We start from the raw sequence: 15,168 nt of genomic DNA, 5'->3' as shown, positions 1-15,168 counted from the left end.
CTGGTGCTATTTTTATCTGACAGACACGTCTAGCGCAAACACAAACGGCTCTAGCTCCGCCCCTTTTCTCTGCATTCAAATTTTGTATTACGTGTAGCTGACACATTTTGTACTTTCCAAAGTCAATTCAGGTCTAGATTGGAAGCTGCTAGGCAAATCTCGCTCTCTGCCATAAATGAAGCCAAACCGTAGCTTTATTAGGCTTTTATTTTGAATAAACCTTCACCGACGTCACAGTGTCAGACTCTGGTGAGAAACTGGCTTGATTCAAATCGCCCGCCTTTTATAGTCCGGTTCAGGCTTTAAAACTATCCACTGACTTTTTGCGTACGATTGTATCGTCTAGGTGGTTCCACTCAATTATTGTCTTTGGAAAATAAGAGTATCGGTACTGGTCAGTGACCGGTGACAAAAATGGTTAAATGCTGATACTATATATCCATTCACGTGGGTTGCCGGTGAATGTAAGAATATCCTGCATTTATCATAATGAGTTATCATTCAGTTTTAATACTGTAGTTCTTGAAGTTAGCCGCCGCAAAACAACAACAACAAAAAAAAACAACAACAAAAAAACAAAAACTACACTGACACACACACACACACACACACACACACACACAAAACCGAATTGTTTTCGTCGTGTGACGTATTTTCCTGGTTATATATTCAATATAAAATTTCATGTCAGTATAAGCAAATACGTCCCACTCAAGTTCAGCATCCTAAACTTCCTGGAGCTGAGGTCTAGCCTGAGGACGCTAACGTGGTATGGAATGAACAGAATGAGTCGCACTTTAGCATCCTGAATTCTTGAGCTGATAGTAAACAGTAAATAAACCTAAACAAACAAATCGACAAACAAACAAACAAAAACAACAGCAACAAAAACAAACACCCGATTTCCGAAGTTTTACGACTCAGGCTCGCCATAACTTCTACACAGCGCGCGGGAGCACCGCAGCCGGCAAAACTTTCGCTGTCATGTGATCACATACACGAAATCGAGGCGATGAATGATCCGGCACTTGTTGCAGCGTCCACAATTGGCTTCACAACGTGCGAGAGAGCAGGAGCTTGAACTTGTTTGTTTTTATTTTCCTGACAGTTTCTAGAATGGAATCAGCAGCAGTTGGAAGCGGAATGTGGCCAGAGAGCATTCCGGAAGCTCCGGTTGGTGTTTGTATTATTTTCTTTTCGGCGTTTCTGTTTTACATGGCTTCAATATTGGCCACCAAAGTGTGTCCACGAACCGCTGCACACAGTTCCTGGCGATGGAAAAACATCACCATTTCTTTTCTCCATGCCTGCATCAGTGGTCCCTGGGCTCTTTCATGGTAAGAAAACACGATTTCCTAGTCTTTTCATCTTACCAGGATCATGCAAAGTGTTTGTGTTGGGATATATGACTCGGTCGTAGGTTATGCAATTATCTAGGTCAAGTGTCGAGATTTGTTTTCTCATCGTCTTTTATTTTTCTCTGCTATTTTCCAGCTTCTGGGAAACGCCGAAGATGGTGGAAGACATGATTTCGACGTATTCATCGTTCTCCTACGTCCTGATATCCATGGCTGTGGGTGAGTGGGGGAAACTGACAGAATTATGAACGTGTTTCAGACAGTTTACATGAACCCGAAACGCGTTACATAAATAGGTCACGTTGCACGTGGTCGACTCTGTCGATGTCACGTGAGATACACATTTTGAGAACAGCAACGGACATGTTCATCAATGATAAAGAAACTGATTGAAAAACAAGTACTGCACACACACACACACACACACACACACACACACACGAGCATAAATTATTGTTCGTCGGATGGCCAGAAATGGTGATAGTGTGGAATACGAGCAAACTTGTTGACCTGCCAAGCACACACAAAATAACAAGTGTGTGTGAACCTACGTGTGTGGATCTCAGTGTGTGTGAATGTGTGTGCAGGCATATGTGAGAATGTGCTGTGGAAAATGGAACAATCAGGTGCACTTATTTGAGTTAATTGTCAGTAGCCATATTATTATTGTTATTATTTCTTTTACCACATTTTTACTCTAGAACTGAGGAAGAAGTTCAATGATTTAATAGGGAGTTTCGTATGGGGTATGCACCCTCTCTCTCTCTCACACATTCACACGTGCACTCACACACACACACACACACTCACCCACGCACGCACGCACTCACACACGCGTGCACACTCACACACACATACACACACACACACACACACACACACACACACAGCGCACATAAAAGAACCCACAGCAACAAAAGGGTTGTTCCTGGCAAAATTCTGTAGAAAAATCCACTTCGATAGGAAAAACAAATAAAAGTGGAGGGAGGAATTTTGTTTAATATCCCCTCACACATATCAGTGATTGAAAACATTTTGTTGAAATATTAATGAATACATTTGAGTATTATCGGTTAGAAGGGGTGGGAGATGTGAATGAATGGAGGGTTGGGGGAAACTGGGCAATTGAGGGTGAAGTGAGGGTGAAATCTGAAAAAAAAAAATCTACATACAATCACAGGAAATTACTTAAAGGACTTCGTAAAAGAGAAGTCGTTAAACTGACAAGTAAAACAACTGATAATGAATGCAAAAAGTCAAAAACATCAGTGTTCTCAGTCACTTGTGAAGACACACTTTCGTGTACATAAGGCTTCATCAAATAAAAGTGCACGCTGGAAAAAAAAAAAGAAAAAAGGGTGGCGCTGTAGTGTAGCGACGCGCTCTCCCTGGGGAGAGCAGCCCAAATTTCACACAGAGAAATGTGTTGTGATAAAAAGAAATACAAAATACACACGTAATTTGTCATCAGTTGAGCAGTGGTGACTTGCAGTGTGACAAACTAGCCGTGGCCCGTTTTACTTGGAAACTTGGACCCAGTGAAAGGCAAGATGAATGGCTCAGCTGATCCATGCTGCTTTGTTCTTGGGATGAACCGACATGTGCAATGTTTGCCAGGCAGTACACATTTCACTTTCAGAATCGAGTTTCAGTTTGAGTTTCTCAAGGAGGCGTCACTGCGTTCAGACAAATCCATATACGCTACACCACATCTGGTTCAATGGTTATTATTTATTTTTTTTAAAAATTTTATTATATTATTTTTTTATTATTATTTATTTATTATTTATTATTATTAAAAAAAATTTTTTTCTCAAGGTCAGTCAAACTTGGGAGAAAGGGCTAGAGTGGGATTCGAACCCACACCCTCATGGACTGTCTGTATTGGTGGCAGCTGAGCATCTTAACCATTCTGCCGCCTTCTTCTGTATTTTAGTTCAGAATCAGTTAATTTGAATAAAAGAAATGTGCATTTGTAGGACAAGTTACTGGCTTAAGGCATGGCTTGGTGTAATGTGCTGGAGAGAGGGTATTATATGGTGAGCAGGTGTCTTGATGTGTGTGTGTGTGTTTGTGTTAGTGTGTGGGTGAGTGAATGTGCTTATGTGTGAGTGCATGAGTGCATGTGATTGTGTGTGTGTGCATTTGTGTGCACATATTAAATGTGTGTGCCAATTTGAGTGTGAGTGTGCATGTGTGTGAGTGAGCTGGAATCAGAATTATATTTGTTTGTCATGAAAAGTATTTATTTATAAATGAATATTTTTAGACTTAATAACAAAGCATGAAGAATGGTGAACCTGACCATACTTGGAATGACTTATAATACATGTATACATAAAAACTGTGAAAGATGAAGTTGCACAGGGCCATATACTTACATATATATTTACCAGACTCACTATTACTCTTATCAAAGATTGTTTAAATTTTCAGTCTTTAATTCATTTAACAGAGCATTAAAGATTATTTAAATTTTCAGATTTAAAATGGTAATTGAGCATTAAAGATTGTTTGAATTTTCAGACTTTAAATCATTTAATAGTTTCTCTTAAATCAGTTTACTATATGCTCTTAATTTATTTGATGATAAACTGATGCTCATCTATCAATAAGAGACTTGTTTTGCATAATCTTGCATATTTTTCGGTACCTATGTATTGTATGATAATGGGTATGAAGGGATGTTACTCACGTTGCTAGTGATTAGATCTGTGTGACGGGCGCAATAGCCGAGTGGTTAAAGCGTTGGACTGTCAATCTGAGGGTCCCGGGTTCGAATCACGGTGACGGCGCCTGGTGGGTAAAGGGTGGAGATTTTTCCGATCTCCCAGGTCAACATATGTGCAGACCTGCTAGTGCCTGAACCCCCTTCGTGTGTTTTTGCAAGCAGAAGATTAAATATGCACGTTAAAGATCCTGTAATCCATGTCGGCGTTCGGTGGGTTATGGAAACAAGAACATACCCAGCATGCACACCCCCGAAAACAGAGTATGGCTGCCTACATGGTGGGGTAAAAATGGTCATACACGTAAAAGCCCACTCGTGTGCATACGAGTGAACGCAGAAGAAGAAGAAGAAGAAGATCTGTGTATACGGAGACCATGACAACACAACACTCAGACGAAAAGTGAATCGCAAAACAGCAGTAACGTCTTCACTCGGGTTCATCCTGATACGACATGTATCTCCCTCTTTCTAATTCTATGGCATGTAGTTGATTGATGACAGTGGGGAAATTGTAATGGCAGAATATCAGCTTATATATGAATTTATCCTTTTTCTGGTTTTACCAGAAAGTTAAGGACTGTCGTCCAAGTTTCTTTTAAAGTCCAAATTTTAATGCCTGCTTTCAGTATGCTCTGGTTCATAGCCGAAACCAAGCAAAGTGAGAATAAAATTAACAGAATAAAGCCATGGCGTGATTGTATACATATGCCTGTGTATGTGTTAGTGAGCGAATGAGTCAGTGTGTGTGTGTGTGTGTGTGTATGCAAGCAGGTGGTTGCTGACGAATTTATTTCTTGGGGCTGTAGTTAAGCGTGTGTGTGTGTGTGTGTGTGTGTGTGTGTGTGTGTGTGTGTGTATCTGTGTCTGTGAATGCAAACAGGTGGTTGGAGATGAATTTATTTCTCTGGGCTGTAGTGAAGTGCCTTGGTATTACCTCCGTGGTTATGAGAACCAGGTCAAGAATGCTGTTCATTGCAAAAATAAACAGTGAGCTGTCACTTTCATTAAATATTCATTGAATCATGTGTACATTGTTTTAGAAGATTGTGCTTATGTTCTGATCGTATGTGCTGCTCTACAAATTCAATTATCTTTGAGCGTCTTTCTATGATTCACCCTCAGCAAGTGAGGATGATGTAGATCTGTGCAGTTTGTGGGCCCTGTAACTTGTAAGGTCTGTTGAGATTGTCAATAATACTTATATAATCATGATTATGATAATATTATAATACTTATATAATCATGATAATATTGAAACATTTTTGTTGGACACACCTGAAGCATAGCTCAAAGCTTTTATGCATTTAGTGACAATACGGAATGAATTCATACATGCACACACACACACACACACACACACACACTCTCTCTCTCTCTCTCTCTACCTCTCTCTACCTACCTACCAATCACACACACACACACACATACACACACACACACACACACACACACACAATCACACTGACACACACACACACACACACACAGTGACACACACACACACGCACACACACACACACACACACACAAGCAGACACACTGACACACACCTGTTCATAGAAAAAGGAATTATCAAACATGTGCCTTTCTGTGAACAAAAACAGCAGCAGCAACAACAGAAGCAACAACAACCTCAACAACAATAATAATGATAACGATAATAAGAATAACAACAAGTACAATAATAATATTGATAATTGTTCAAATGATAATGATGATGATGAATTGATGATAATGTCAGTGATAATAATCAGTTTTTGGTTCGGGCTCTCAGCAATTCAAGCAGAAGCTAGCTGAAAGGGCGTTACAAAATGTATGCAAAGAGTTAAATGATTTGAACAAAAACATTCACAATGAAGCGCAATTTTACAAACCCCACAAAACTACATCCTGTCAATAAAACAACACTAAAACTGCAGTGCACATGCACAAAAACCTCAGAGAACAAAAGAAGATAAAAACTATCACAGTTAAAATTTATACATGTAAAAAACCCCCCAAAAAACAAAAAAAGAAAAAAAAAAGGCACAGTTAATGTTTTACATTCATTTTGTAAAAAAAAAAAAATTCTCATAAAGTATAGGATTGTATTGTGTTGATTATTTGGGGGGTAACAACAGATAACCCTTGTGAACTTCCAGTTGCTCCCCCTGTGGAGAGCATGTCACTGCAGTGCAACACCACAATTTTTTTTTTCTGTTTGGAAGTTAATGTGTTTTACTGTTAAAATAGACTCTTTTTTTCCCCCCAGGATACTAGGGATAGAAGGCAATCAGTGTAGATGTATCTAGGATACTAGGGTTAGAAGGCTATCGATGCAGATGTATCTGGGATACTAGGGATGGAAGGCTATCAATGTAGATGTATCTAGGATACTAGGGATAGAAGGCTATCAATGCAGATGTATCTAGGATACTTGGGTTAGAAGGCTATCAGTGTAGATGTATCTAGGATACTAGGGTTAGAAGGCTATCAATGTAGATGCATCTAGGATACTAGGGATAGAAGGCTATCAATGCAGATGTATCTAGGATACTAGGGATAGAAGGCTATCAATGCAGATGTATCTAGGATACTAGGGATAGAAGGCTATCAATGTAGATGTATCTAGGATACTAGGGATAGAAGGCTATCAATGTAGATGTATCTAGGATACTAGGGATAGAAGGCTATCAATGTAGATGTATCTAGGATACTAGGGATAGAAGGCTATCAATGCAGATGTATCTAGGATACTAGGGATGGAAGGCTATCAATGTAGATGTATCTAGGATACTAGGGATAGAAGGCTATCAATGTAGATGTATGTAGGATACTAGGGATAGAAGGCAATCAGTGTAGATGTATCTAGGATACTAGGGTTAGAAGGCTATCGATGCAGATGTATCTGGGATACTAGGGATGGAAGGCTATCAATGTAGATGTATCTAGGATACTAAGGATAGAAGGCTATCAATGCAGATGTATCTAGGATACCAGAAATAGAAGGCTATCAATGCAGATGTATCTGGGATACTAGGGATGGAAGGCTATCAATGTAGATGTATCTAGGATACTAAGGATAGAATGCTGTCAGTCTAGATGTATCTAGGCATAGAATGCTATCAATGCAGATGTATCAAGGATTCTAGGGATAGAAAGCTATCAAAGTAGATGCATCTAGGATACTAGGAATAGAAGGCTATCAATGTAGATGTATCTAGGATACTAGGGTTAGAAGGCTGTAAGTGTAGATGCATCTAGGATACTAGGAATAGAAGGCTATCAATGTAGATGCATCTGGGAAACTAGGAATAGAATGCTATCAATGTAGATGTATCTAGGATACTAGGGATAGAAGGCTATCAATGTAGATGTATCTAGGATACTAGGGTTAGAAGGCTGTCAGTGTAGATGCATCTAGGATACTAGGAATAGAAGGCTATCAATGTAGATGTATCTAGGATACTAGGGATAGAAGGCTATCAATGTAGATGCATCTAGGATACTAGGGATAGAAAGCTATCAAAGTAGACTTTTGTAGGATACCAGGGATAGATAGAAGGGTTTAAGAATAAAGGTAAAACTCTAGAAAAGTTGTCTTTTGATGCTGTCATGGTGCCACAGATGATGATATGGCTTGCTGAGAAGGCCACCCACTCAGTGACCTGTGAGAGCTATGGGTGTTGTTGCTTTGTGAGCAGAGTTTAGTGTGCCAGGAGCTTCTGTCTGCACAGTGCAAGCCCTGTCTCTCTGTTGTGACAAACCACACACCCTGAGTAAGTGAGTGAGCCCTGCAGTTGTTTGGAGAAACTGTAGAACTCTGGCTGGGGCAAGGCCCCCTCACTGAAAGGAAGATGTTGACACTACAAACGTTTATAGGTGTATTTGCATCTGTCTCCCCCCCCCCCCCCATCCCTTCTTCCCCCCCCCCAGCCCCCCAACACCGCCACCCAACGTCCCAGCCCCCCCCCCCCCCCCCATTTCCACACAAATATAGGTGGTGTGTGTTTTGTGCTTTTTGTGTTTACAGGATGCACACCCACACACTCTTACACCCTCACACTCATACACACACACACACACACACACACACACACACACACACACACACACACATATATATAACGCAAACTAAAACTCCAAAGAAAAGAATATTCCTTTTTTTTTTTTTTTTTACTCTGAAATTTTGGCCCATAGCGCTTAATCAAGAGACTATGGCTTCACGAGAAGAGCGTCTTTAAAAAAAAAAAAAAAAATTTAATTTCAATTTTTATAGAGCTTTCTACAGTCCCTCCTGATGAAGTGCTGTGGGCAGAGATTTCAGAGTAGAAAATAAAAGGACAATTCTTTCCTTTGGGGTTTAATTTAGCATTTTTTGTTGTTGTTCCCAGTCAAAAATCTACCCCTGTGGAACTGCTTTCATGGAATGGTGCCAGCAAGTGCAGGATTTATCATGTTTTATATATGTATCTATATCTATATATCTATCTGTCTTTCTCTCTCTCTCTCACTCTATATGTATATACATATGTATATATATGTATATATCCCACTCTCTCGGCCAAGAGGGTTTTAGGACAGTCAGTGTTGGGATGGTTCCCAAAGGCCAACTAGCCCACACAAGTATATATATTATATATATCTATTACTACAAACTTCGCAAAATGTTAATGGACCACTTCATAAAAAAGCAGGTACATTTTCATGAAAGTTGAATGCTATCATCTTGACAGGTTACTTTGTGTACGACATGATTGACATGGTGGTGTGTCAGAGGACGCGTCAGTCATTGGAGCTGGTCGGTCATCACATCGTGGTCAGTACTGGTGGCACGCCACTGTCGCTGTTCTCTCTAACGTCACCGGCATGGTTTATTTAGACGTTCTCTTGTAGTTCTAGTGCATGCATGCTTTGTGCTGGGAGTTCTCTTGTAGTACACGCAGGCTTTGTATTGGGTGTTCTTTTGTAGTTGTAGTACATCCAGGCAATTTGGGTGTGCTCTTGTAGTTGTAGTACATGCAGGCATTTTGGGTGTGCTCTTGTAGTACATGCAGGCTTTATTCTGGATGTTCTCTTGCAGTACACGCAAGATTTATATTGGGTGTTCTCTTGTACTTGTAGTATTTGCAGGCTTTGTACTGGGTGTTCTCTTGTAGTACATGCAGGATTTATATTGGGTGTTCTCTTGGAGTTGTAGTACATGCATGCTTTGTACTGGGTGTGCTCTTGTAGTGCATGCAGGCTTTGTATTGGGTGTTCTCTTGTAGTTGCAGTGCGTACAGGCATTTTGGGTGTGCTCTTGTAGTTGTAGTACATGCAGGATTTGTTTTGGGTGTTCACTTGTAGTATATGCAGGCTTTTTTTTCTGGATGTTGTTTTGTGGTACATGCGGGCTATATTTTGGGTGTTCACTTGCAGCATACACAGGTTTTATTTTAGGTGATCTCTTGTGGTACATGCAGGCTTTATTTTGGGTGTTCTTTTGTTGTACATACAGGCTTTATTATGGGTGTTCTCTTGTAGTACATACAGGCATTTATTTTGGGTGTTTTCTTGTAGCACTTGCGAGGTTTATTTTGGGTGTTCTTGAGTAACATTTGAGGGAGTATATCTTGGATGTTCTCTTGAAGTACTTATGGGGTTTATTTTTGGTGTTCTATTGAAGCACTTGAGGGTTTATTTTGGGTGTTCTCTTGTTGCATTTGGGGGTATTTTTGGGTGTTGTCTTGTTGTTTTTTTGGGGGGTGGGGGAGTTGGGGGGTGGGGGGGGGGGGGGGTTGGGTGTTCTCTTGTTGCAATGACAGGGTTTATTTTGGGTGTTTTTTTGTTGTTGCTTTTTGGAGGTTTATTTTGGGTGTTCTCTTGTTTTTTTGGGGTATTATTTTGGGTGTTCTCTTGTTGCAATGACAGGGTTTATTTTGGGTGTTCTCTTGTTGCAATTTCAGAGTTTATTTTGGGTGTTCTCTTGTTGCTTTTTGGGGTTTATTTTGGGTGTTCTCTTGTTGCATGTTCAGTGTTTATTTTGGGTGTTCTTGTGTTGCAATGACAGGGTTTATTTTGGGTATTCTCTTGTTGCTTTTTGGGGTTTATTTTGGGTGTTCTCTTGTTGCTTTTTTGGGGTTTATTTTGGGTGTTCTCTTGTTGCATGTTCAGTGTTTATTTTGGGTGTTCTTGTGTTGCAATGACAGGGTTTATTTTGGGTATTCTCTTGTTGCTTTATGGGGGTTATTTTGGGTGTTTTCTTGTTGCTTTTTGGGGTTTATTTTGGGTGTTCTCTTGTTGCATGTTCAGTGTTTATTTTGGGTGTTCTTGTGTTGCAATGACAGGGTTTATTTTGGGTATTCTCTTGTTGCTTTATGGGGTTTATTTTGGGTGTTTTCTTGTAGCACTTGTGGGGTTTATATTGGTTTTCTCTTGTTGCACTTTCAGGGTTTATTTTGGGTGTTCTCTTGTAGCAGATATGTGGTTGATTTTGTAGCACTTGCGGGGTGTATTTTGTGCATTCTGTTGTAGCACTTGTGGGGTTTATTTTGGGCGTAGTCTTGTACATTTGTAGCACTTGGGTGGAAGGGTGGGGTGGGGTGGGGGCTGGGGGTGGGGTGGGTGTGTGTGTGTGTGTGTGTGGAGCTTATTTTGGGTTATCTTTGGCAGTTGTAGTACATAAGGTGTTCTCTTGTAGTACATACGGGCTTTATTTTGGGTAGCACACGAACTGTTGAATGGTTTATGACCAGAAGAACTTATTTCTAACTTCAGCAACTGAGATACGCTAAAAATGATTTCTCCCTCATTTCTGGTCTGGTCTTGTTATTTGAATATTGGATACATGTTTCAAAGAAACTAAATGTGTGTGTGTGTGAGAGAGGTCAAATATTGACAAAGCTACATTACCCATAACACACATATTACTGGTCTTGTTATTTGAATACTGGATATATGTTTTAACTCACTCAGTACGGCCAGTCCTCTCTTCTCCTCTACCCAGACCCCTCGGATGTCCAGTGGGTGTCTGAATGACCCAACCTTTAGCTTCCGTCGTCAGAATTGTGGTATTCTTTGTCAACAGTCACCTCTTCAGTATAAGAACCTCCCGCTTGCAACATTTTGATGATGGTAACTGGGATGAAACGCTGTTAACGTCGTCTCTTTCGCCGTTCGTATGGAGAGAGTTAAAGAAACTAAAAGTGTGCGCTTGTTTTTGTGTGTGTGTGTGTGAGTGTGTGTATGTGTTACATTACCCAAAACACACAAGATTTCTGGTCTTGTTAATTGAATACTGGATATATGTTTCAAAGAAACTAAATGTATCTGTGCTTGTGTGCACATATGTTTGTGTGTGTGTGTATGTGCATGTGTGTGTGTTCATTCTTTAGTTTAACGTCTTTTCACTGTAAGTGATATTAGACGAGGGAAGGAAAAAAAATTGAGTGGGAGGAGGGGGGGGGGGGGGGGGGGGATTACTGTGTATGCATACGAGTAAGTGAAAGTGTGTGTGTGTGTGAAAATTATTGATTTAAGTTTTGTTTAAAAAATAACCACAAAAAAAACATAACAATATAACATATTTCTAATGAAAAACTAACAACTATGTGTGTGTGCGTGTGCACATGTGTGTGTGTGTGTGTGTGTGCGTGCACATGTGTGTGTGTGTGTGTGTGTGTGCACGTGGTGTGTGTGCAGATCATCACATGCTACATGGTGTCGGTGACGACCCAGCTCTATGTGGGGTATGCGGTGGTGGGACTGCTGGTGGAGGTCAATTCCATCTTCCTGCATATCCGACAGCTGATGCAGATCTGCGGAGTGTCCCGCAAGAGTGTCCCCTACCGCGTCAACAGCCTCATCAACCTGGGTGCGTCGTCGTTTTTTTCGCTTCTTGTAGATTTCGATTCTTTGATACCTCCCGAAAATGGAGTATGGCTGTCTACATTTGTATTTGTATTTCTTTTTATCACAACAGATTTCCCTGTGTGAAATTCGGGCTGCTCTCCCCAGGTAGAGTGCGTCGCTGCACTACAGCGCCACCCATTTTTTTGGTATTTTTTCCTGTGTGCAGTTTTATTTGTTTTTCCTGTCGAAGTGGATTTTTCTACAGAATTTTGTCAGGATCAACCCTTTTGCTGCCGTGGGTTCTTTTACGTGCGCTAAGTGCATGCTGCACACGGGACCTCGGTTTATCGTCTCATCCGAATGACTAGCGTCCAGACCACCACTCAAGGTCTAATGGAGGGGGAGAAAATATCGGCGGCTGAGCCGTGATTCGAACCAGCGCCCTCAGATTCTCTCGCTTCCTAGGCGGACGCGTTACCTCTAGGCCATCACTCCACTGGCGGGGTAAAAACCGGAGTGGAGTGATGGCCGAGAGGTAACACGTCCTTCTAGGAAGCGAGAGAATCTGAGCGCGCTGGTTCGAATCACACCGGCAGTCGCCAGTATTTTCTCCCCCTTTCACTAGACCTTGAGTGGTGGTCTGGACGCTAGTCATTCGTATAAGATGATAAACCGAGGTCGCGTTTGCAGCATGCATTTAGTGCATGTAAAAGAACCCATGGCAACAAAAGGGTTGTCCCTGGTTAAAATTCTGTAGAAAAAAAATCCACTTGGATAGGAAAAACAAATGAAATCGCAGGCAGAAAAAAAAAAAAGGGGTGGTACTGTCAGTGTAGCGACATGCTCTCACTGGGGAGAGCAACCCGAATTTCACTCAGAGAAACCTGTTGTGACAAAAAGAGTAATACGTACAAAAGTACAAAAGGTCATACACATAAAAGCCCACTTGCGTACTTACAAGTGAACGTGGGAGTTGCAGCCCATGAATGAAGAAGAAGAAGAAGGAGAATTCTTTGATGGTGGTGGGGTTTTTTTTGTGGAGGTGGTGTTGGTGGTGGTGGTGGTTGTGTTTTTAAAGTTGAGCTTTAGAACTGTTTTATTGGTTGTGTTGTGGTGTATATGTGTTGTGTGTGTGTGTGTGTGTGTGTGTGTGTGTGTGTTGTTTTTGTTGTTGTTTTCAATATTGCGTCTGTTCATTAAGAGTGATAGGAGATGATAAAAGAACAAAAACGTATGTGTGTGTGTGTGTGTGAGTTTTCACATGTGTGTGGATGTGTTTTTAGTAAGCATGTGCATTTAGTTTTTTGTGTGTGTGTATGAGGGTTTTTTTTTTGCATGTGTGTGTGTGTGTGTGTGTGTGTGTGAGGGAGAGATTCTTTTTGATTGTGTGTGCATGTGCATCACCATCCACCTTTATTCATTCAACAGAAGAGGTGGGTTTTTTTTTTTTTTTTTTGTTTTTTTTTTTTCATTTTCGGTTTTTATGTTTCGCTTTGTTTTTTGTGTTGAACTTTTCACTCATGACTTTTGCCTCGACAGCCACCTTCATGGTGTTCCGCATCTCCCTGCTGGCCTGGATGACGCGGTGGATCGTGATCAACAGGGACAAGGTGCCGCTGCTCTTCTACTCTCTGGGCAGCATGGGGCTGGCCGTCCTCACCCTCATGAACATCGTGCTCTTCTACCGCATCCTCCGCAGCGACTTCTTCTCCAAGAAGGGCGGTAACAAGGACAGCGTGTTGAAAACGGACTGACCAGCCCCAGGTTGTGTGCTCACGCTCTTTTAATGTTTTTAACGTCGATGACATGTTAGGCTCACCATCTGTCGAGAGATTGGGGTAAACCAAGGTCCCCTTTTTTTTTTTTTTTAAGTATGCGTGTAAAAGAATCTACGGCAACAAAAGTGTGTGTGTGTGTTTTTTTTTTTGTTTTTTTTTGTTTTTTTTTGTGGCCTCAGTTGCATGCAGGTCTTGGAGCACCAGAATTACAACAAAAGGGTCTGTTTCCCTGTCCAAGCCAGTTGTGAAGAAAAATCCACTCTGATAAATCATTGGTAGATTGTGTGTGTGTGTGTGTGTGTGTGTGTGTGTGTGTGAGAGAGAGAGAGAGACTGAGGCCTGTCTGAATGACACAGGAAATCAAAGGCAAGTGACTGGTAGCTAAAGGTAGCTGTCCACAGGCTGTACCCAGGTAGTGAGCCTGTTGTGCAAGTGTGTCTGTACAGTGTTGAGAGCTTGGTCTCCGACTGAAGACAGGCACTGTATATCAGTATGAATAATGATCATCAAACAGCACTATATATCAGTATGAATAATGATCATCAAACAGCACTATATATCAGTATGAATAATGATCATCAAACAGCACTATATATCAGTATGAATAATGATCATCAAACAGCACTATATATCAGTATGAATAATGATCATCAAACAGCACTGTATATCAGTATGAATAATGATCATCAAACAGCACTATATATCAGTATGAATAATGATCATCAAACAGCACTATATATCAGTAGGAATAATGATCATCAAACAGCACTATATATCAGTAGGAATAATGATCATCAAACAGCACTATATATCAGTAGGAATAATGATCATCAAACAGCACTGTATATCAGTATGAATAATGATCATCAAACAGCACTATATATCAGTATGAATAATGATCATCAAACAGCACTATATATCAGTAGGAATAATGATAATCAAACAGCACTATATATCAGTAGGAATAATGATCATCAAACAGCACTATATATCAGTAGGAATAATGATAATCAAACAGCACTATATATCAGTAGGAATAATGATCATCAAACAGCACTATGTATCAGTAGGAATAATGATAATCAAACAGCACTATATATCAGTAGGAATAATGATCATCAAACAGCACTACGTATCAGTAGGAATAATGATCATCAAACAGCACTATATATCAGTAGGAATAATGATCATCAAACAGCACTATATATCAGTAGGAATAATGATCATCAAACAGCACTGTATATCAGTAGGAATAATGATCATCAAACAGCACTATATATCAGTATGAATAATGATCATCAAACAGCACTGTATATCAGTATGAATAATGATCATCAAACAGCACTATATATCAGTATGAATAATGATCATCAAACAGCACTATATATCAGTATGAATAATGATCATCAAACAGCACTGTATATCAGTATGAATAATGATCATCAAACAGCACTATATATCAGTATGAATAATGATCATCAAACAGCAC

The 15,168-nt window shown here is 40.3% G+C and overlaps 1 protein-coding gene across 1 annotated transcript; it reads left to right on the top strand.

Moving 5' to 3' along the window:
* Positions 1–1,046: 1,046 nt before the first annotated feature.
* LOC143274928 (TLC domain-containing protein 2-like) lies at positions 1,047–13,757 on the top strand. Its single transcript, XM_076578929.1, has 5 exons — positions 1,047–1,337; positions 1,495–1,577; positions 8,805–8,887; positions 11,752–11,923; positions 13,441–13,757. The coding sequence occupies exons 1-5, from the start codon at positions 1,117–1,119 to the stop codon at positions 13,653–13,655; spliced, it is 774 nt and encodes a 257-aa protein (XP_076435044.1). The 5' UTR covers positions 1,047–1,116; the 3' UTR covers positions 13,656–13,757.
* The last annotated feature ends 1,411 nt before the right edge of the window (positions 13,758–15,168 follow it).

The sequence above is a fragment of the Babylonia areolata genome, chromosome 29 (genome assembly GCF_041734735.1).
Source record: "Babylonia areolata isolate BAREFJ2019XMU chromosome 29, ASM4173473v1, whole genome shotgun sequence".
Taxonomy (NCBI): domain Eukaryota; kingdom Metazoa; phylum Mollusca; class Gastropoda; order Neogastropoda; family Buccinidae; genus Babylonia; species Babylonia areolata.
The sequence above is the reverse complement of the archived record's forward strand: the minus strand, read 5'-3'. Positions and strand labels throughout refer to the sequence as shown.

Bases quoted from the DNA above. Each gene is read 5' to 3' on its own strand.
- LOC143274928 (XM_076578929.1), top strand. From the start codon at position 1,117: ATGGAATCAGCAGCAGTTGGAAGCGGAATGTGGCCAGAGAGCATTCCG. The intron at 1,338-1,494 runs GTAAGAAAACAC...GCTATTTTCCAG, and splicing joins GGTCCCTGGGCTCTTTCATG to CTTCTGGGAAACGCCGAAGA. The intron at 8,888-11,751 runs GTCAGTACTGGT...GTGTGTGTGCAG, and splicing joins TGGTCGGTCATCACATCGTG to ATCATCACATGCTACATGGT.